The 20473-nt window shown below is 53.9% G+C and overlaps 2 protein-coding genes across 5 annotated transcripts; one reads left to right on the top strand and one right to left on the bottom strand.

Moving 5' to 3' along the window:
- Positions 1 to 1374: 1374 nt before the first annotated feature.
- Positions 1375 to 7581, top strand: NAPRT (nicotinate phosphoribosyltransferase). 2 transcript variants are annotated; one of them, XM_048286817.1, is made up of 13 exons: positions 1375 to 1577; positions 2552 to 2634; positions 3180 to 3262; positions 3734 to 3864; positions 3942 to 4057; positions 4323 to 4516; positions 4671 to 4811; positions 4964 to 5048; positions 5178 to 5258; positions 6114 to 6216; positions 6294 to 6451; positions 6655 to 6762; positions 6871 to 7581. In XM_048286817.1, exons 1-13 carry the CDS (start codon positions 1391 to 1393, stop codon positions 6928 to 6930), a joined length of 1530 nt encoding a protein of 509 aa, XP_048142774.1. In that variant the 5' UTR covers positions 1375 to 1390; the 3' UTR covers positions 6931 to 7581. The 2 variants fall into 2 exon arrangements, with proteins under 2 accessions (XP_048142774.1, XP_048142773.1); XM_048286816.1 differs by having other exon boundaries at positions 2552 to 2679.
- A 263-nt stretch (positions 7582 to 7844) lies between these two features.
- LOC125317137 (ubiquitin carboxyl-terminal hydrolase CYLD-like) lies at positions 7845 to 20447 on the bottom strand. 3 transcript variants are annotated; one of them, XM_048286813.1, is made up of 15 exons: positions 20407 to 20447; positions 18065 to 18530; positions 17699 to 17983; positions 17386 to 17455; positions 16511 to 16731; positions 15850 to 16003; positions 15363 to 15501; positions 14648 to 14758; positions 13687 to 13778; positions 12898 to 12964; positions 11745 to 11877; positions 11405 to 11513; positions 11138 to 11256; positions 10304 to 10523; positions 7845 to 9567 (listed from the first exon to the last, which is right to left on the bottom strand). In XM_048286813.1, exons 2-15 carry the CDS (start codon positions 18518 to 18520, stop codon positions 9383 to 9385), a joined length of 2361 nt encoding a protein of 786 aa, XP_048142770.1. In that variant the 5' UTR covers positions 18521 to 18530; positions 20407 to 20447; the 3' UTR covers positions 7845 to 9382. The 3 variants fall into 3 exon arrangements, with proteins under 3 accessions (XP_048142770.1, XP_048142771.1, XP_048142772.1); XM_048286815.1 differs by lacking the exon at positions 20407 to 20447 and adding an exon at positions 10167 to 10218 and having other exon boundaries at positions 9481 to 9567; positions 18065 to 20396; XM_048286814.1 differs by lacking the exon at positions 20407 to 20447 and having other exon boundaries at positions 17708 to 17983; positions 18065 to 19538.
- Positions 20448 to 20473: the final 26 nt, after the last annotated feature.

The raw sequence follows: 20473 nt of genomic DNA, 5'->3' as shown, positions 1-20473 counted from the left end.
TGTAGGGTCGTGGGTTTTTCCTTCAGGTGCAGCTTCTCCAGAGGGATTTGGTGGGAGATTTTGGGATATTTGAGCAGCCTGGGCTACTGGAAGGTGTCCTCCCCTATGGCAGCGGCTTGGAATGAGAGATATTTAAGGTCTCCTAACCCAAACCATTCCATGATTTCCTCATCATTGGTGGAAGGAAAGATCTTGAGACGAGGACTTTGAATTTGGGGCTGGAATGAAGGTCTGAGGGTGTTTCCAGCCACCTTTCCCAAGGTTTAGAGACCCAGTCACTCCCTACAAAAAAACCAGGATGAATAACCAGGAAGAATTCAGGAATTGCTCGTTTGGGATGGATTTCATCCCTATTTTCCTGTTGATTCCCTGCCCCCGTCACTTCAGCTGAGCATGGCCTGGGGAGAGGACAGGTGACGTTCCTGACTTTGGGAACACGAGGTCTGTTCCAGTGCCAGAGTCCAAGGTCCGGGGTCACGTGGTGCCAGTACCAAGGACATGGGAAACTCCATGGGCTTGTGCTGCAGGTTGTCCTTTGCCCCAGTGTTTTGTCACTTGGTGTGTGACACGTGTCCCATGCAGGGTCCTGCCACCCCCAGAGCAGTGCTGGGAGTGCCACTTGTCCCCTGTGCTGCCACCCTGAGTCCCTGGTGTTCCAGGTGCTGGCACAGCTGGTGCCACGTGTGCCCTCTGTGTCCCCCCCACTGTGCTGCCACATATGTGCCCCATTTCTGCCATGTCACCCCCCCCCCCCCGTGTCCCCTGTGTGTGCTGCCATTCCTGGTCCCTCTTGTCCCCCGTCACCATCTCTGTGTCACCCTTGTCCCCTGTGTGCTGCCATTCCCGTGTGCCCCGTGTCCCCTCTGCTGCCATCCTATGTGTCTTGTGTGTGCCCCATGTACTGCCATCCCTGTCCCGTGTGCCACCACCCCTGTGCCCCGTGTCCTCCGTATGCCACCACCCCTGTGCCCCGTGTCCCGGGTCTATCGCCATCCCTGTGTTTTGCCATCCCTGTCCCATGTCCTCTGTGTCACCATCTCCGTGTCCCCCGTGTGCTGCGATCCCTGGCGCCCTGTCCCTGTGTGTCCCGCGTGTCCCACTGTCCCTGTATCCCCCCTCTGCTGCCATCCCGGTGTCCCCCATGTGCCGCCATCCCCGCGCCACGTGTCCACTGTGCGCAGCCACCCGGCGTGTCCAGCTGTGTCACCAACCCTGTCCCGCGTCCCCCTTGTCCTGCCATCCCCGCGTCCCCCTTGTCCTGCCATCCCCGCTGCCCCGTGTCGCCATCCCCGCTTCCCCCCACCCCGTGCTTCCGTATCCCTCCTATTTCCCCGCTCCTCCCCCGCCCCTCCCCGTGTCCCCTCCCTTGTCGCCGTGTCCCCGCCCCGCCATGGCGCCGCTGGCGGACCTGTACCAGGTGTCCATGGCCTACGGGCACTGGCGGGCCGGGCGACACCGCGCCCCGGCCGCCGCCGAGCTCTTCTTCCGCCGCCCGCCCTTCCGCGGCTCCTTCGCGCTCGGGGCCGGCCTGGCTGAGGGGCTGCGGGGGCTCCGAGCCTTCCGCTTCTCCGCTGCCGGTGCGTGGGGACAGCGGGGGACAAGAGGGGGACACAGGGGAAGGACAGGGTTGTAGGGAGGAGTGGTAGGCGAGGGGAGCCTCCCAGTGGGACTTGGAGGGACAGGGGAACAACTCCAGGGGGCAGCGCGGGACAGAGGATGGGGAAGGGACGGGAGGAGCGTTGTGGGCAGGTGTCTTGGGCGAGGAAAGGGGGAGGGAGAGGGGGAACAACTCAAGGGGACAGGGGGGAGGATGAGGAAGTGACAGGAGAAGCGCTGTGGGGAGCGGTGGGGGGAGAGGGAGAGAGGAACCTTCCCAGGGAGACTTTGGAGGGACAAGGGAACAACTCCAGGGGAGAGGATGAGGGAAGGACAGCGGGGAGCGGTGGGAGAAGAGGGGAAATTCCCCCCGGGGGAGGATGGTGGAGCAACTCAAGGGGACTTGTAAGGGACAGGACAGCTCCCAGAGGGGTCTGGGGGCTACTTCAGGGGGACAGGAACACCTCTCAGAGTGATCTGGGGATGGGAACCCCCCAGGAGCATTAGGGGGGGACAGAGGAACCCCTCAAGGGGACCTGCAGGGGACCAGGACAGTTCACACAGGGACTTGAGGGGCATAAGGACATCTCTCAGCTGAGTTCTGTGGTGGGGGAGAGGGACAACATTTGAGGGGGACTTGGGGGACAGGAGGTCCCCCTGGGGGACCTGCAGGGGATTAGGACAACTGATAGAGGGACAGGGACATCCCTCAGAGGGACCTGGGGGACAGGGAGACCCTTCAGAGGACACAGAGTGGGGATGGACACAAAGAGCCCTCAGGGAAACTTGGAGGGGACACCGGGACACCCTTCAGAGATGTCCCTCAGAGGGGACTTGGGCCACCCCACCCTGTCTCGCTCTGTGCTGGGGGTGCCGTCACCCACCTGGCCATGGGAGGCTTGGTGTCCCCCCCCCCGTGTCCTCTGTCCCTGGTGTCACCGTGCTGTCCCCGCAGACGTTGCGTACCTGCGCTCCGTCCTGCCCAGCACCACGGATGACGCCTTCTTTGACTACCTGGCCACCCTGGACGCCTCTGAGGTGACCGTCACCGCCATTCCTGAGGGCTCCGTCGTCTTTGCCAGGGTGGGACCCTCCTCCATCCTCTTTCCTGACCATCCCACCTCTCCTAGCTCCCAGCCCTCCTCTTTTCCTTGACTCTGGGACCCCTTTGAACCCCGGTCCTGCCTTTCGAGCCCCCATTGCCCCCATTTTCCCTGACCCTGGGAGCCCCTGGACCTCCATTCCTGCCTTTCCAACCCCCAGATCGCCCTTTCCTCAACACCATGGACCCCCTGAACCCCCTTTGTGGCCATCCTGGGCATCCCCACCCTGTGAGCCCTTTCCTGGGCTCAGGGACTATCTGGATCCTTACTCTGGGCAATAGGATCCCCCTGCACCCCCTTCCCTGGGATCCCCTTGTATGCCCTTTTCCTTCACCAATATCCCCCTCCAACCCCTTTCCTGGGCATCCCACCTTTCCCAGGCCCAGGCCTTCCCTTTTCCTTGACTCTGGGAGCCCTTGGACTCCCATTCCTGCCTTTCCCAGCTCCGGAGGGGCTGGGATGTCACTGCTGTTCCCGCAGGTGCCGTTCCTGCAGGTGAAGGGGCCGCTCCTGGTGGTGCAGCTGCTGGAGACCACTTTGCTGTGCCTGGTCAACTACGCCAGGTATTTTGGGATGGGGATGATCCCAAAGCTCCTGGAAGCTGGAGAGGGGCAGGGAAGGGAGTGCAGCACCCCCCAGTCCAGGGGGAGATGTGAGGCTGGGGACACCCTGGTCCTGGGGGTACCATGACCCCACAAATCCCCCGCTGGAATTTAACTGCTGGAATTCTACCAGTTGAATTTAACTACCAGAGGGTGTCCCAGTGTCCCCCCCCAAGTTTTCCTGAGGGCTTTCCATGTCCAGCCCACCCTGTGGTCCCCTGAAGGGTCTCCCTGTCCCAAAGGTTGTACTGAGAGATTTCCTGGTCTCCTACAGGTCCCCCAGAGAGGTTCCCATGTCCCCCCCAGGGCCCCTTGGTCAACTCCACATCCCTCTCCACTGAGTTCCGTGGTGATCCCTGCCCTGTCCGAGCAGGGAGGGTCCTGGAGCCCCTTTCCCTTGGCTCTGTGTGACCTGTCCCCTTTGTCCCCCAGCCTGGTGGCCACCAATGCTGCCAGATTCCGCCTCCTCGCCGGCCCGGACATGAAGCTCGTGGAGATGGGGCTGCGCCGCGCGCAGGGGCCGGACGGAGCCCTCTCGGCATCCAAATATTCCTACATCGGGGGTGAGTCCCGCCCCGTGGTGCCCGGTGCCACCGCGGCCCTGCCATCACCTGGGTGTCCCCCCCATCCCTCCTCGCAGGCTTCGACTGCACCAGCAACATCCTGGCGGGAAAACTCTACGGAATTCCGGTGCGCGGCACCATCGCCCACTCCTTCATCATGTCCTTCAGGTGCCTGGAGGAGGTGCAGCCACGGGTGAGCGGTGCCTGGGATGGGATGGGATGGGATGAGGATAGGGATGGGAGTGCAGGTGAGGGTGGGATAGGGATGGGATAGGGATCTCATGGGGGTGGGGATGTAGAGGGGAATAGGAATGGAGATGGGAATGGGTTGGGATGGGATGGGAATGCAGACAGGAATGAGAGTGGGATGGATGGGAATGGAACACTCCACGTGTTCCCACACTGCTGGCACCTTGGATAATGCCATGGACTGTGCAAATCCCACATTCTCCTGGCAGGAGCTGCCGCCTCGGGCTGGAGGAGATCCCATGGACCTCGCAGCCCTGGCCGTGTCCTGGCTGCAGCGAGTCTGTGACCTGCTCCAAACTCCTCCTGCCAAGGCCAACCAGGGCGAGCTGGCCGCCTTCGTGTCCTATGCTGTCACCTTCCCGTGTGACTTCCAGGGATTGCTGGACACCTACTGTGTCAGGAGGTGAGGACGCCAGGACTTTGCCACCATGGGACAGGGGGTGGATGAGTCCCTCCTTGTTGGTGGCCTTGAAGTAGGAATGTTGGCTGGAAACGTTGCTGGATCCACCCTGGATCTGTGTCCTGCTTGTCATTAACAATTTCCTTGCCCATACCAGGAGTGGCTTGCCCAATTTCTGTGCTGTGGCCTTGGCGCTGCACCAGCTGGGATACCGGGCCATCGGAGTGCGCCTGGACAGCGGGGACCTGGCCCAGCAATCCAAGGAAATCCGGCGAGTTTTCCGAGCCTGCGGAGCTCAGTGAGTCCCACGGCAGCCCTGGGATGGATGTCACCAATCCCTGTTATCCTCACCTGCACCCAGCCCCTCATCCTGCCAGGATTTGGGAGCCCTCACAGCTCTGGGGTGCTGCGAGTGGATCCATGGATCCTCCCAAATCCTGCTCCTTCCAGCTTCCAGGTGCCCTGGTTTGAGACCATCCCCATCGCTGTCAGCAATGACATCAGCGAGCAGAGCCTGGAGGAGTTTAGGAGGGAGGTGAGGAACCTGCTGGCACAGCTGGGAAGTCACCTGGGTGGTGCTGGCAGGGCTGGAATGTCACCTGGGCTGTCCCTGGTGCTGGCAGGGCTGGAATGTTGATGGTCTCTGTCTTCTCCGCTGCCTCAGGGGAGCGAGATCGACATGATCGGCATCGGGACCAACCTGGTGACGTGTCCCCTGCAGCCATCGCTGGGCTGTGTCTACAAGGTACAGGTGGCAGCCTAAATCCCAGATATCCCAATCCTCTGAGCCACTTCCAGGTGCTCTGCACCTGCTCCATGGCCATCCAGCGCCGCTGGAGTCATGGAACTACAAAATAGTTTGCCTTGGAAGGGATTTTTGAAGATCATCCACCACCCATGGGCAGGGACACCTTCCACTATCCCAGGTTGTTCCAAGCCCCATCCAACCTGGCCTTGGACACTTCAGGGATGGAGCAGCCACAGCTTCTCTGGGAATTCCATTCCAGCCCCTCACCACCCTCCCAGGGAAGAATTCCTTCCCAATATCCCATCTAACCCTGCTCTCCGGCAGTGGGAAGCCATTCCCTGTGTCCTGTCCCTCCATCCCTTGTCCCAAGTCCCTCTCCAGCTCTCCTGGAGCCCCTTTAGGCCCTGGAAAGGGCTCTGAGGTTCTCCAGGCTGGACATTCCCAGCTCTCCCAGCCTGGCTCCATGGCTGAGGGTCTCCAGCCCTTGGAGCATCTCTGTGGCCTCCTCTGGACTCACTCCAGCAGCTCCACGTCCTTCTGCTGTTGGAGACCCCAGAGCTGGAGGCAGCTGTGCAGGTGGGGGTCTCACCTGAGCGGGGCAGAGGGGCAGAATTCTTCCCTCTCCTCCTGCCCACACTGGGGTCAGCCAAGGACATGGGGAGGTTCCAGGTGCCAGTGTTGGGTCATGGCCAATTCTTTTCCCTCCAGAAGCCCCAAGTTCTCCACAGGCAGAATGCCCGATTTTGGGATGGTTTTTAGGGGTTTTTATTTGTTTTTTTCCAGCTGATTTGCATCGGTGGCCTCCCCAGAGAGGTCACAGGTGCCCATCCCTTCCCTTCCCTTCTCCCACAGCTGGTGGAGGTCAATGGCTCCCCATGCCTGAAGCTCACAGAGGATGAGGAGAAGATGACAATCCCAGGGATGAAGACGATCTATCGGCTCTATGACGCTGCTGGTGAGTCTGGAGACCTTTCCCAGAGTTCTGGGGGAATCTCCTGCTCCATAACCCTCTTCCTGCTGTCCTCCTGGCAGGTCACCCCTTCATGGACCTCATGGCCCTGGAAGAGGAGCCGTCGCCCAGCGCAGGGCAGGAGCTGGGGATCCGTGTCCTGGGGCGGCTTGGGGAGACCACCAAGGTCATTCCCAGCACTGTGGAGCCCCTCCATCGGACCTACTTCAGAGATGGCCAGGTCAGGGGTGGTCCCATCTCCTGGGGCCGTCTCGCTGGGGTGATGGATCTCTCTTCCACGCTGGGTGATGGATCAAGGGCGGTGGTGGCTTCTGAGATGTGCCAACAACTCTGGTGCCAGCTTGGACACGGTGGCTCATTGGGATTGGTGCTGGGTGGTGGCTTCCCACATGGATCTTCCCACATGGACCCCCATTCCTGCAGGTGTGTGAGCCCCTGCCCAGCCTGCCTGAGGTGAGGACCCACGCCCAAGTGTCCCTGAACCTGCTCAGCCCCGCTCACCGCCGGCTCCACGAGCCACAGCCCTACCCGGTACGTCCAGCACTTCCCACGTTCCCACTTGGGAATGCCACTTGGAATCGGTGGCCTGAGCAGAGCCACCACAGAGCTGCTCCCTGACCCCTCTTGTTCCCATCCCAGGTGGCCATGACGGAACGGCTGCACCGGCTCTTCCTGGAGCTGCGTCAGGGCAGCCACTGAGAGGTCCCTGCTCGTCCCCAGCTCCTGCTCCGTGCTTTTTTGGGAAGCCCAGGTGACCCGTTGGGAATTAGCTGCTCTAATTCAGACCTTTCCGCTGCCTGGTGCTAACCCGAGGAATGCGCAGGACCTGGGAGAGCGCCCTGGGGGTCCCAGCAGGGAAGCTGGGAACACAGGGATGGGGAAGGCAGAGCTGTCCCTGCGTCCCCTGGAGGTGACAGTCCTGTGCCCAACTTGGTGGCCCTGCCAGCCTTGTGCCTTATCATGGTGGCCCTGCCACTCCTGTGCCTTCCTTGGTGGCCCTGCCAGCCCTGTGCTCTCTCTGGTGGCCTCCCCATCCCGAAACTCCTTGGTGGCACCAGAACGAAGTCTGGGGTGCCACCAAAAGGGTGACATGGGACACCCATGGGAGATCATCTTTGCTTTGGCAATTCTAAGCTTCAGCTCTGTGGCCACATTCCAACTCTTTCCATTCTGGCCGAGTTCCTGGGGATGTGGAGGCCGGCTCCAGGCTGATCCCACCTCCAGGTTGATCCTGCTTCAGGTTGATCCCAGCACCTGCAGTCTAACCCCAGTTCCCACAGAAAACATGGCACTAACCCACACTGAGCTTCACACTAAGCAAAAAATTTAAATAAAGGCCTTTTCCCACCACGGCTCCTAACCGACCCTAAATCCAGTGGAAAAACCCTTTGGAGCTCCATTGGGAGTGGGAAGATGAGAGGGGAAATCCCCAGGGATCAGACCTGTGGGTTCCCTGTCCACCCTCCCCTCCATGGCTTGGATCTTGACAGCAAATTACAGGGAGTAATTAAGAGCTTAATGAAGCGTGGCCTGATGGTCACGGATTTCTGGGAATTCCAACAGCACTGTATCCCATTTTAAGACAGGAAAAAAAAACTCCAGGAAAGCCAGGATCAGTTTGGTATAAGTTAGATTTTTTTTTTTTTTAAGAGCAAAGCACCAAAGAGAAAGAGTCCATTGTACCTGAGTAGAGATGTTCCTGAGTTTTTGGGAGAGGAGGAATGAAGAACAAGGAGAGTGACCTGTGCCAGCCTTTGGCACCCTCATGGCTAAGATGCAATTCCTGATGTTCAGGAACCATTTTGGTGGGCAGAGAAAAGCTCCCAGATGTCTTTGCACTTTCTCCTCAGGTATTTATGGATATTGAGGAGATTTCCTGAGCCTTTTCTTCTCCAGGCTGGGCAAATTCCAGCTCCCTCAGCCTCTCCTCGTAGGAGATGCTCCAGTCCCTTCATCATCTCTGTGGTTTTTCCTTGGATTTTGTCTCTCTTGTACTGGGCAGCTCCAAACTGGACCCAGTATTCCAGGTGTGACCGATCACAGCTGAGCAGAGAGAAAGAATCCCTTGGAATGGATTGCACTTGGAATGCCAAAAGGATCCCAAACCACGCGTCCCAAGCCACCAGGACCGATCCAAAGCTCCAGGCTTTGTTAAAATTTCTGCACTTGGCATTAAAGAGGGGGGAAAAAAGAGCAGGAACAGGGTTAAACCTGCACATCTGGGACTCCTGGATGCTTTCCTTGGGGTTTTGTGGAATCTGGGCATCCCACTGACTCCAGGCACAACTTCCCACGTAACGGCAGAGAAGCCCCGAGTTTACAAATTTATTTAACTTAAGGAACACCAGTTCCCACCCAAACCCTAAACCTTCCTGCAGTCACAGCAGGAAAGCCCAGAGTGCTCATTTTTTTTTTTTTTTTTTTCCATTTTTGCCCTTGGAATTCCAGAACTTGGAAGCAGACGCTAAAAGTGAGGTTGGAACACTGAATTCTGTGCGGATTTTGCCAAAAAGAGGAAGCAGCAGAAGCCCAGATGTTGCTCCTCTGCTCAGTCCTCCTTCCAGTTTTGTTCTTGGAAAAATACCTATTTTTAAAGCATAGCTTCAGCTCAGGATATCCATGATTGGAAATAAGGGAGAGTGGGGAAAAGTGCCAGTTAGTGCTGGATTAGGGAAGTGCAGGGAACTGAGGGACACAGGTGTGGAAAATCCATCCCGGGCCCTCTCAACCACACCTGGTTCTCCTCACAAATCCAGGATGTTTTAGGAAAGGTTGTGGTCTCCTGGTAAACCTGTGGGTGATTCCTTGTGTTTTGATTTCTGTTGGTCCCCAGCTTTGGAGGGAAGGGACAGCAGGGAAAAAAAGATGTGGGAAGGCTCCAGCTGCAGAGTACCCAGAGAGGGAGAACTGTGGAATGTGGGGAACGAGAATGAATTTGAGCATCAATAATTCCAAGTCCAGCTGTGCCCACGTCCCAACTACCACTGTGAAAAAGCCAGGATTTAACAAACCCAGCCTGACTTGGATAATTTGACACCAGGAGAGGTGAGAAGAGGCAGCCCAGAGCATCCAGACTCGGATGCTTCCACCTTCAGGGATGATCCAAGCTCCCGTTCCTGACGTTGCTCGGTGACATCATCCCGGGACGGTGTCACTTGTAAAGTGCCATTTTCCTGCTCTGGTACAGGTACATGTAGGCATCACAAAAGAGGCGTTTGGCCACCCCATCCATGTCCCGAGGCTGCTCCAGGGCCAGCACAGCCAGGGGCAAGTCCAGGTATTTGGCAACTTCTGGGCACAGCGTCACTGTGGGAATGTTGAAGCCGTTTTCACCACCTAAGGCGGAAAAGGAGGAGGAAAATCCCAAATCAGATCCCAAAGGGATGAGTTCCTACAGCTCCAGCAGATCCCAGCACGCTCAACAGTCATGCAGAACCTCAGCTGGGAGATGTGGAGGCCAAAAGCAATGGAAGAGGCCAGATGAGGGGAGAGTGTTCAACCTGAAGGAGCTCCAGGAGAGCTGGAAAGGGACTTGGGACAAGGGATGGAATATCAGGACATAGGGAATGGCTTCCCACTGCCGGAGGGCAGGGATAGATGGGATATTGGGAAGGAATTCTTCCCTGGGAGGGTGGTGAGGGGCTGGAATGGGATTCCCAGAGAAGCTGTGGCTGCCCCTGGATCCCTGGAAGTGTCCAAGGCCAGGTTGGGTGGGGCTTGGAGCAACCTGGGATAGTGGAAGGTGCCCATGGAAGGGGCTGGACCTGGATGGCCTTTAAGGTCCCTTCCAACTCAAACCATGATTCCCTCATAAAAACAAAGTGGGGAAGGACAGGAGAACAATCCATGCCCACAAGCTGAGCCAGCTGGGATAGGATCCTAAATCCCTTGTTTGACCACAGCCAGAAGCTGGAAGCACCTGGAAAAACTCCCACCTGCTTGGCTTGGCCACTCTGGAATCCAATGGAAGCCAAACCCAGAGAGAGCCTAAACCGGAGAGGAAAAGGGGGATTCAGCAGCCCCTGGCAGCTTCCTACATCCCATATCCCACATCCCATTCCCATTCCCTCACCGTGCCGGTCAGCCATGCTGTCGAAGAACATCCAGTGCTCGTTCCCAGGGCCGTATTTCACGAAGGACACGTAGTGACTGGTCTCGATGCAGAGCACTGCAAACAGCTCCAGCTTCTCCCGGGGGACCTGCTGGCAGCCCCGGGTGCTCCAGCTCTGGAATTCCTCTGGAATGTGCAGCCTTCTGGGTTTGTGCGCTTTGCGGTGGCGATGGGAGTGAACCTGAGGAGAGGGGACAGGGTGGCATTGGTGGAACCGGCCTTGACCCAACAGAAGATGGGGCAGAGGTCAGATTCCCGATTTATTCCCTGCTGATGTGATTCCCGTGCTCCCTGCTTGCCTGGGAATGGTATTGTGGGAACAGCCTGGCAGCAGGAAGCTAAAACGGGAATGTCACCCTCCGAGAGGCAGAAACTGTGGGAATGCTCATGGAGAGGCAGCAGAGAAAGATCAGCACTCGGTTCCTGAAGGATTAATCCTTATTTATGGAACAGGTTGTCCAGAGAAGCCGTGGATGTCCCATCCCTGGAATTGTTCAAGGCCAGGTAGGACAGGACTTGGAGCAACCTGGGATAGTGAGTTCCAGGGGGTGGAACTGGATGAGCTTCAAGGTCCTTTCCAATCCAAGCCTTTCAATGATTCCATGATTATTTAGGCTCTGTAGAAGCAGAGGGTTCACAACCTCTGGCTCATGGTGGGAATGACCCTCAGGAAAAGGCTGCTCCATGCCCAACCTATGCAGCTGCAGGGACAGCCAGGGAAATGTGGGGATTTTGGGAGGGTTCATCCTGCTGACAGCTTCCAAGATGGATGTTGGGAACATCCATGGAAAATACCTGTCTGGAGCAGGAGCTGCAGAACTGCTTCAGGCCTGTGGCTGCAAACACCTTGTCCTTGAAACACTCCGAGCATTCCAGAGTGGCAACATCTCCACACAGGCAGCATTCCCTGGGACCTGCCGGGCAAACAGAGCTCAGAGGGAGTGTCTCCTCCAGATTCCACCTAAAATCCAGCTTTTCCTGCCAAAACTGGGATTCAGGGAAGAAGAATCCCACCCCAGAGAGCCCAGAGCTGTTGCTCACAGTCCATCATCCATAACTTACTGTCCAGCAGCAGATCTGTTATATCCAGCTCCAAGGAAGGGATGATTTTGCTGAACATTTTATATTCCTTCCCAAAACGTGGCATTTGGATAATGAAGCAAGATGGGATCTGGGGGAAAAAAAAAAAAAAAAGGAAGGGAGTCACCCTGAAGAAGAGCCAAATCCCAGAGATTTCTCTCTAAATTTGCTGTCATTATTCACAGGACAAAAGGGAAACAGGGAAAGCAGAGGCCTTTTCCTAAGTCATGTGTGGATTCAGTGTTGGATATAAACCATCCAAGGCCTCACAGGTACTTTGGGGAGCAGGAAAAGCAGGAAAGCAGAAGGAAACTGGACTCACCTCCACCAGCTTCAGATCCGAGGACAGGAAGGAGCGTTCCACCAACTGCTGCACGTCGGGAACCACCAGATCCTCCTGTTTATCCATAAATATCTGGTAGCAGTAACATTCCTGCTCCTTCTGGCCTCCTGACCTGCAAGGAGAGGTCTTGGGATTGGGGATGTGGCGACACAAAAATTGGAGCTTCCCAAGGTTTGTCCTGGGAGAGCTCCTGGGCTCAAGGCACCGAGGGTCGTTTGGTGCGACACAAAGCACATTTTCCACCCAAAAATACCGAATTTGTGCCAGGGGAAGAGGAGATAAGTAGGAACTTTGTCCTTGTTAGCCCTTTGGAGCACCACATCCTGCTCCTATGAGCAAAATTCCATTTCCCCTTGACACAAATATAAAAACTAGTTTAACATTTAAATTGACAAATGGATGCTTTGATGATTAATTTCAAAATGCATCCAGTAAGCCAAACTCAAGGTGAGTTGTGTGCAGATCTCCCACAATCCCTAAAAAGAGAGCAGGGAAAGGATTTCCTTGGGATGACCCCGTGCAGGGGAGCTGCAGCACAGAGCCCTCTTTGTGCTCGGCCTTTCCCAGCACTCCACGATCCACGGCTCGAGCGGCGGCTCCACAAAGGAGCACAGAACTCCCAACAATTCCCTTTCTGTGCTCCCAAACAGCACAGTTATTTTTGGCTTCCTCCAGCCTCTCATCCTCTTTGTAGAGTCCCAAAAAACTGGGACTGCATCCATGGACTGCCTGTTTGAGAGGCTGTGGGAGCTGAGCCAGCTTGGCAGCCTTGGACACATCCCAAATTCATCCAAAAGCTGTCGGATATTGCTGGATCTGCCCTGAAGTCGGACATCACCTTTCTCGAACCCCTTCTGGCTCTCCCTGAGGCTGGAACAAGGTTTTTATCCCAATTTTCTGAAGGCAGCACCCTCCAGGGAAAGCTCAGAAGTGTCTTTTCCCAGATGGGAAGATCACGACCAGCAGGATCAGAGTCTGTTCCCAAGGGAAAGCAGAAGGAGCTGCACAAAACTCAAGAGCTGTGATTCCAAAAAACTTTGGTGGAAAGGCACAAGTGACCCCCAGGGATTGTGAGGTGGAAAATTAATGAGCCTGGCCTTGGGAATTGCATCCCTCAGCTCTGAAAACTTACTGGAGCTTCAATAGTGGCTCAATTCCCAGGATCTGCTGCATTATGAGATTGAGGAACTCCTCAGGATCTGGAAAGTGAAGAAAGGATGGATCAGACCATGCCAAGAACTGCCTTGTCCCACTGCATCCAAGAGCTGCCAGATAAACATGAGCCAATTCCATGAACCTGGAATTTCCTCTTCAGGTTAGGGGACAACTGGGATAAAGGCTGAGAGCAATTGGTTCAGGCACAAATCCCAAGGGGAACATGGAAAAATGCGAACCAGCCTTCAGAGACTGCACTTCCATGGAATTCCAGGATGGTTTGGGTGGGAAGGGACCTTCAAGATCATGGAATTCCAACTCCTTCCATGGGCAGGGACATCTTCCCCTATCCCAGGTTGCTCCAAGCCCCACCCAACCTGGCCTTGGACACTTCCAGGGATGGGGCAGCCACAGATTCTCCGGGAATTCCATTCCAGGGCCTCACCACCCTCACAGCCAAGAATTCCTTCCCAATATCCCATCTATCTCTGCCCTCTGGCAGTGGGAAGTCATTCCCTGTGTCCTGTCCCTCCATCCCTCGTCCCAAGTCCCTCTCCAGCTCTCCTGGAGCCCCTTTAGGCACTGGAAGGGTACAGAGAGATTTAAAAACTGAAAGGATTTTCCAAGTGAATTTCTACATCAATTAACATCAGCACCTAATTAAAGCACATTCCTGGGAGAAGCACAAAGGGAAGTTGCCAGCTGGTGCCTGGATGAGGCAAAACACAGGGAAGCAGCTGGGGAAAGGTGCCAGAGAGCTCCTCACCTTTCTCAGCGTTGGTAAAGCTGGAGCACTGGCCCTTGTCCGTGAGCTGCTCCCGGAGGTGCATCACGCTGCTGGCCCGGACAAAGCCAGTCCTGGGAACAACAACCAGCTGCAGGTGAGGGAAATCATGGAATGGCTGGGCTTGGAAGAGATCTTAAACTTCATCCAGTTCAACCCACTGCCATGGGCAGGGATAGCACCAATGAGATGAGGTTGCTCCAAGCCCTGTCCTGGGACACTTCCAGGGATGGGGCAGCCACAGCTCCTCTGGGAATTCCATTCCAGGGCCTCACCCGCCCCTTGTCCTGTCCCTCCATATCCCTTGTCCCAAGTCCCTCTCCAGCACTCCTGGAGCCCCTTGAGGGACTGGAAGCTGGATGGTTTCCCCTCATCCAGCCTGGCATTGCATGCCAACTTTGGGACCAGCTGCTCAGCAAGGCAAGGCTGCTGCTTCACCAACTCCAGGGTTCCATCCAGAGGTTGTTGGAACCCCAGGAATCCCCCTTCCTTCCTTTTACCGGGAAGTGCAGCTCCCAAGGCTTCCTTCTGAGCACAAGAGCTGTGACAGTCCCACATCTCAGGGAAAGGAACAACTGGAAGAATCACAGGATCATGGAATGGTTTGGGTTGGACGGGATCTTAAAGATCATCTAATTCCAATCCCCTGCCAGGGGCAGGGAGACCTTCCACTATCCCAGGTTGCTCCAAGCCCTGTCCAACCTTCCCAAATCCAGAGCTGCTCTGGGAATTCCATTCCAGCCCCTCACCACCGTCCCAGTCAAGAATTCCTTCCCAAAATCCCATCTCAATCCATGCTCTGGCAGTTTAAAACCATTCCTGCTTGTCCTGAACACCTTTGGATGTGGCTGCCAGGTTTCCCTCAGTGCCAGGTAATTCCTTCAGGGCAGCAGGGAAGGAATGAAGGCAAGATGGGACAACTTCCAGCATTCCCTACACTCACCTTCGGAGGGGATTGACAATCTCATCCCGCAGAATTCCCTGGACATTCCTGTCACACTGTGGGAAGGGCATGAAGAGCATGGAGTCCAGCACGGATGTGCAGGAGAAGAGGCTGTGGGAAGAGTGGGATGGGTTTGAGTTTGAGGGCTTGGAAACAACAGGTGGAACCAAAATGTGGTTGGCTGGTGACAGTCAATGGCTTTGATGCCCAACAATCCATGCATGGAATTACAGGGAAGTGAGGGAAGCACATCTGAACAGTGAGGCACATCTGGAGAAATGAACACTGGGAGAAAGCAATGGAACAGCGCGGGGAGAAGGAAATTCCTACTTTGCAGCCAAAACTGCTCAGGGAAAGGCACCACTGAGTCTTTTCCTCTCCAAGCAGGGAAGTTGGGACCTCCTGGGTGGGTTGTCTGGAATGATTCCAGCCAGAACTTCCAGGGACAGAGTCAGCATGATCCAAGTCCAGAAAACTACGAGCTCTCAGCACCCTGAATGACAGACACAGGAGTCTTCAGGGCTGGAAAACCTGCTGGATTTGGGAAGGAGATCCAAAAGCAGCCTAGAGGTTTCATCTCCACAGTTACATCCTGCTCTACACCAGGTAAACTTCCAGCCAACTTGGAAATCCAGGGAAGTGCTGCAGTTTGGGGCTCTGCCCAATTAAAAAGTCACTCATTTAATGAGACTCCACCACCCAAGCAGGTCCTTACCTGAAGAGAGCTGCATCCATGTAGCAGGAATTACAATGGCCTTGGATGCCCTTCATCCGCCCTCGGAGGACACGGACTGCTGCCTCATTCCTGAGGGGAGGAGAACTCTCTGGAGCCTGTGGAAGAACTTCTTGTCCTCCTGCAAGAAAAGGAATTTCCTTCACCTTCTCATCAGGGTCAACTCTGCCCTTCCTTGACACCCCAAAAGTCTGAGATGAGTCTGTAACTCTCAAATTTAAGGTGGCTTCTCAATCCTGCTTTACATAAATCACAATCTTTCAGATGTGTGGGATGTTCCTTATGGAATCATTTAGGTTGGAAAAGACCTCTAGGACCATCGAGTCCAACTGTTAACCCAGCCAAGGATGTGGTGTGCTGTAAACACCAAAAAACAATGCTTGAAGAAAGGGAAGAAACAGTGCCCACGGGGTTTCTCCATGTCCTTCTGCCATCGCAGCCCCGTTTTCCTGCTTCCCAGAGGACTCACTGTAATCCCCGAGGGATAAGTCAGAGTTGGGAAAGCTCTGGAAGCGCATGTCAGGCTGGCAGGAATTCAGCCTCACGAAGAGGCCGCGCTTTGGGGCGCAGTGGAAGTAGGACTTGCCCAGCCACTCTCCAGCTGTGACCCCCTTGTCTTCATCCTGGGAAAACAGCACCAGGGAAGAGCCTGAGAGCGGGATTTATGGAATTATGGTTGGAAAAGAGATCTGAGATCGAGTCTAACAATGCAATGCTGCCAAGGCCACCACCAGATCGTGTCCCCAAGTGCCACATCCACAGGGATGGGGACCCCACCCCTGCCCTGGGCAGCTGTGCTAGGGCTGGACAACCCCATCCATAAAGGAATTTTCCCAACATCCAACCCAAATCTCCCCTGGAGCAATTTGAGGGTGTTTCCTCATGCCCTGTCCCTTGTTCCCACCAGGCCTCACCCTCCTGCCAGGAAGTTGTGGAGAGTGAGAAGGTTCCTGAGCCTCCTTTTCTCCAGGCTGAGCCCTCCCAGCTCCCTCAGCCACTCCTGCTGCTCCAGACCCTTCCCAACTCCATTCCCTCCCTTATCCTGCACATGGGGATCCCAAAATTCCATCCCCCGCATTCAGCCACTGGCACCAGCACTCCCAGGTCCTTTTCCAGCTTTCCAGCCTCACCAGTTCAACTCCAGCCATTTTGTCCTTGATTTGGGGCAGGTAGCCCAACCAGCGGATGATTCCCGAAACTTGATTCCCTTTGTCCAAGGTGATCTGGACCATGGAGTTCACTTCCAGGGGTGAATTCCCACTTTCTCTCTCCTCGCTGCTCTCGCTGATCTCTCGTTTCATTTGGCTTGGTTTTCCAAAGCCCACATCAGAGTCGAACGTTGGGAAAAAACCTGTTGGGCAACACAAACCATCAGGAGAGGTGGGAATTCAATCCTCTGGATCTAATTCCAGGTCTGTTTTGGAAATTCCAGACTACACACACCAGCAGGAAGCTGAGCAGCAGGGACACAAGGTGCAATTCCCAACGTTCCAAGCTGGTCTGACAGTATGAGAGGGAAGGACCCTGCTCCTTGTTTCCCTGCTCAAAGCTTCACATTCCAACCTCTCGCTGGCCCTGGAGCTAATCCAGCCCTTCCCAGACTACTGGAATGGCAGCAGGGGGTTTATTTCCTAATTGTTCTACTGATTCCTTGTCTTGTCCAACAATTCCCACCATTGCTGCTGGCACCTGAGCCTTTCCCACCAGGATGAAGCTCCTGCTCCATCTTTTACAGCTGAAATAAAGGCCCTTTAACCAGTGGTGCCTCTTCCCTGAGGGATTTCTCTGCTACAATTGGATTCTCCTCACAAATGAGATCCAGCTTCAGCTGCCTCATGCAAAGAGTTCTGTGTGGAACTTGAGATTTTTCCGTAAATCCCAATCATTTAAGACCAGCTGGAAGTTTTACTGGAATTTCAGCTCCTCAGTACCCTCCAGAGAGGGAATAAATCCCCTCTGATTCCCCAGAATGTGATCAGGAGAGACACATCCAAAGATCACCTACTTTGCAAGCTCTCCTTCACAACAGAATCCATGGGGATTTCCCTGAAAATGTCGGTCGTTCCTTCTTCTTCCTGAAAGGAGGGAAAACTCCATCAGCTAGGGAAAAAAAGCCACCAGCTAGGGAAAAAAAATCCATCAGCTAAACACTGGAATATGACGGAATTTTTTAAACATGCCTGGGAAGTTTGCATGTAACCTCACATCCCTTTTGGACATCCCCTCTACTTCTCTTTCACGTCCCACCATAATGTGTTGTTTTTCTTGTTCTTTTTTAAAAAAAATCCCAAAAAAACCCATGGAAAAGCTGCTCTTACCGGACAAACCTTCACAAACCACTGGCTCCCTTCCCTGTAAACTGCCATGGCAATTCCTTTGGTGAGAATCTCATCCACATAGAAGCTGACGGCGTCTCCCACTTTCACGGGGACCACCTCCTCTGTGTCCTGCTTTCCCGGCTTCTGCTTCCCATAATCGTTGCCTGATGTGGGAATAAACTGGACTTTGCTGAAGGGCAGGAAGACCCCACAGTTCCTCTTGCACTTGAAGTACTCGGTGCCGTGGTAGGATCCGTCGCTTCTCCCTCTGTTTTCCCCCTCTCCCTGAAAACACGCCGGGAAGGGATGTTACACACAGAAAATTCCATGGAAAAAATAAGGAATTCGCTGCCATAGGCCCCTTACCTGCAATTCCACCCCGAAAAACACCGGAGTCAGCACAGCCAAGCTGGGCTTGTAGACGCTCCCGATGTAGCGCACGACTCCCGGGAAAAATTCTCGCTCCACCTCCACCATCACGTTTTGACCCGGCACGGCTCGGAGAGCTCCTTCCAGGCTCAGCCTCTCCAGGAAAAAATTCAAGCGCTCGCTGTGGCTTCCGATGGCCAGGAGGAACCCGGCGGCTTCCTGGCGCACGGGCTGCAGGACTTCCAGGTTGATGGTGACCGTGGAGCTGTCGTCCAGCATGATGACCTTCAGGAAGCAAGCCGGAGGCCCATCCTCGGAAAAATTCCGCAGGTAGCTCCTCTCGCTGCAGAAGCACAAGTTGCCAGCTTGGAAGTATTTGCTTCCATAGGCACAGTCCTCCATCAGGATGTAGAAGCAGTTCCCGTCTGCTGCTGGAGGCAGGAGGTTGGACATGGCGGCTTCCCTGGGTTGGGAGAGTCACAGCAATGGGGATTTGTGAATGCTGGCGCAGAATTCCCGAATAATCTGGGGTTGGAAGAGGTTTTAGGCTCAACCTCAGGCTCAAAGCCTCGCCCAGGTGAGTTTGAGCGTCTCCTGAAGCCTCCCTGCTCCCTTTTTCCAGGTGTTTCATCACCCTCTTGGTGATTCAAAATTCCATCTAACCCAGTTTCCCACATTCCTGCTCATCCCTGTTCCCTCACTGTGCTTCCATGGGAAACGTCCAGCTCTGCCTTCTCCACTAAACCCTCCCACGATGAGGCTGTACAAAAAAAACCCCCACGGAATGGTTTGGGTTGGGATGGACCTTAAAGATCATCTCATTCCATGGGCACCTTCCCCTATCCCAGGTTGCTCCAAGCTCCATCCAACCACACCTGGAATAATTCCAGGGATGGAAAGGCTGCTCCAGCTCGTCCAACCTGTTCTAACACCGTCCAGCCTCATTAAATTCCACGTTTTCTTTCCTTCCTCACAGGAGTGAGGCAAAGGATCAATCCTGCCTTTAAAAATTCCTTGGGAAAGGGATTCCCACTCTGTCACTGCAGCTCCTCCGTCTTGCTACAGCACATGAATATTCAAAACATATGCAAATCACCTAGTGAGGTACTAAAGATCTCCAGCTTTCCTAACAAATATTTAATTATTTATTATATAATTTGTATTAGAAGAAATGCAAATATTTGGAAGCAGGAATATATTTTGGTGCTCATTTTCTTGGGTAAGTTCTGACAGTAAAAATTCTGGTGGTTAAAATTCCAGGAGTTAAATTCCAGCAGTTAAATTCAACTGGTAGAATTCCAATAGTTAAACTCAACTGGTAGAATTCCAGTTCAATTCCAGTAGTTAAATTCTAATTGTTAAATTCCAGTAGTAATTAAAATCTACTTTTTATTAAATTAAATTCCACTTTTTACCCCTCTCCATCTCTCCTTCGAGGATTCCACGAAAAATTAGGATCCCAAATTTTTGTTTCAACATAAAGGGTGAGTAAAGAAAAAAAATTTAAAAAATAAACTCTTTTCCTCACTAAAAGCCCAAAATAAATTGATTTTCCTGATGAAATCTCCAAGAATAAACTATTTAATTAATCAAAACCCCAAGAATAAACTGTTTTTCTCATTAAAAACCCCAAGAATAAGTTTTCCTCATCAAGCCTGTTTTCTGCACAAAAGTTCCAGAAGAAACCACCTCCCTCAGCAAAACAACATAAATAAACCATTTTCCTCATAAAAAGCAAAAAATAAACACCTTTTTATCACAAAACCCACAAGAATAAATCATTTTCCTCATCATAAAGCAAGAACAAACCATTTTATTCATCAAACCCCAAGAATAAACCGTTTTCCTCATCAAAACCCCCCAAGAATAAGTAATTTTCCTCATCAAAAACACACAAATAAACCATTTTCTTCCTCAAAAGCCAAAATTAAACATTTTTTTCTCACAAAAAACTCAAAACCAAACCATTTTCCTCATCAAAGACTACGAATAAATCCTGTTCCTCATTTTCAAAAAAAACAAAAGTAATTTCTTTTCCTCATCCAAACCCCGGAATAAACCCTTTTTCTCATCAAAAAACCCGATAATAAACGATTTTTTTCACGAAGCCGCAAGAACAAACAGCTTTTTAAAAGAAAATAAACAAGCTAATTTCCTCACCAAAACCCCCAAATAAACCATTTTCCTCGCGAAAACACAGGGACAAACCCTTGTCCTCATCAAACCCAAGTGTAACGCGGGTATTTAAACCAGAATATTCCCCATTTCCCCCGATTTCTGGGAATAAATCCCCGTTCCCAGCGCTCTGAGCGGGCTGTGGGTTCGACCCCTCGCCTCACCGTCTCCGCTGCCGCTCCGGCCCCGGCACTTCCGCGTCCGGGCGCGCGCGCGCGGCCCGGCAGCCAA

This window comes from Corvus hawaiiensis, chromosome 26 (genome assembly GCF_020740725.1).
Source record: "Corvus hawaiiensis isolate bCorHaw1 chromosome 26, bCorHaw1.pri.cur, whole genome shotgun sequence".
Classification (NCBI taxonomy): Eukaryota; Metazoa; Chordata; class Aves; order Passeriformes; family Corvidae; genus Corvus; species Corvus hawaiiensis.
The sequence above is the reverse complement of the archived record's forward strand: the minus strand, read 5'-3'. Positions and strand labels throughout refer to the sequence as shown.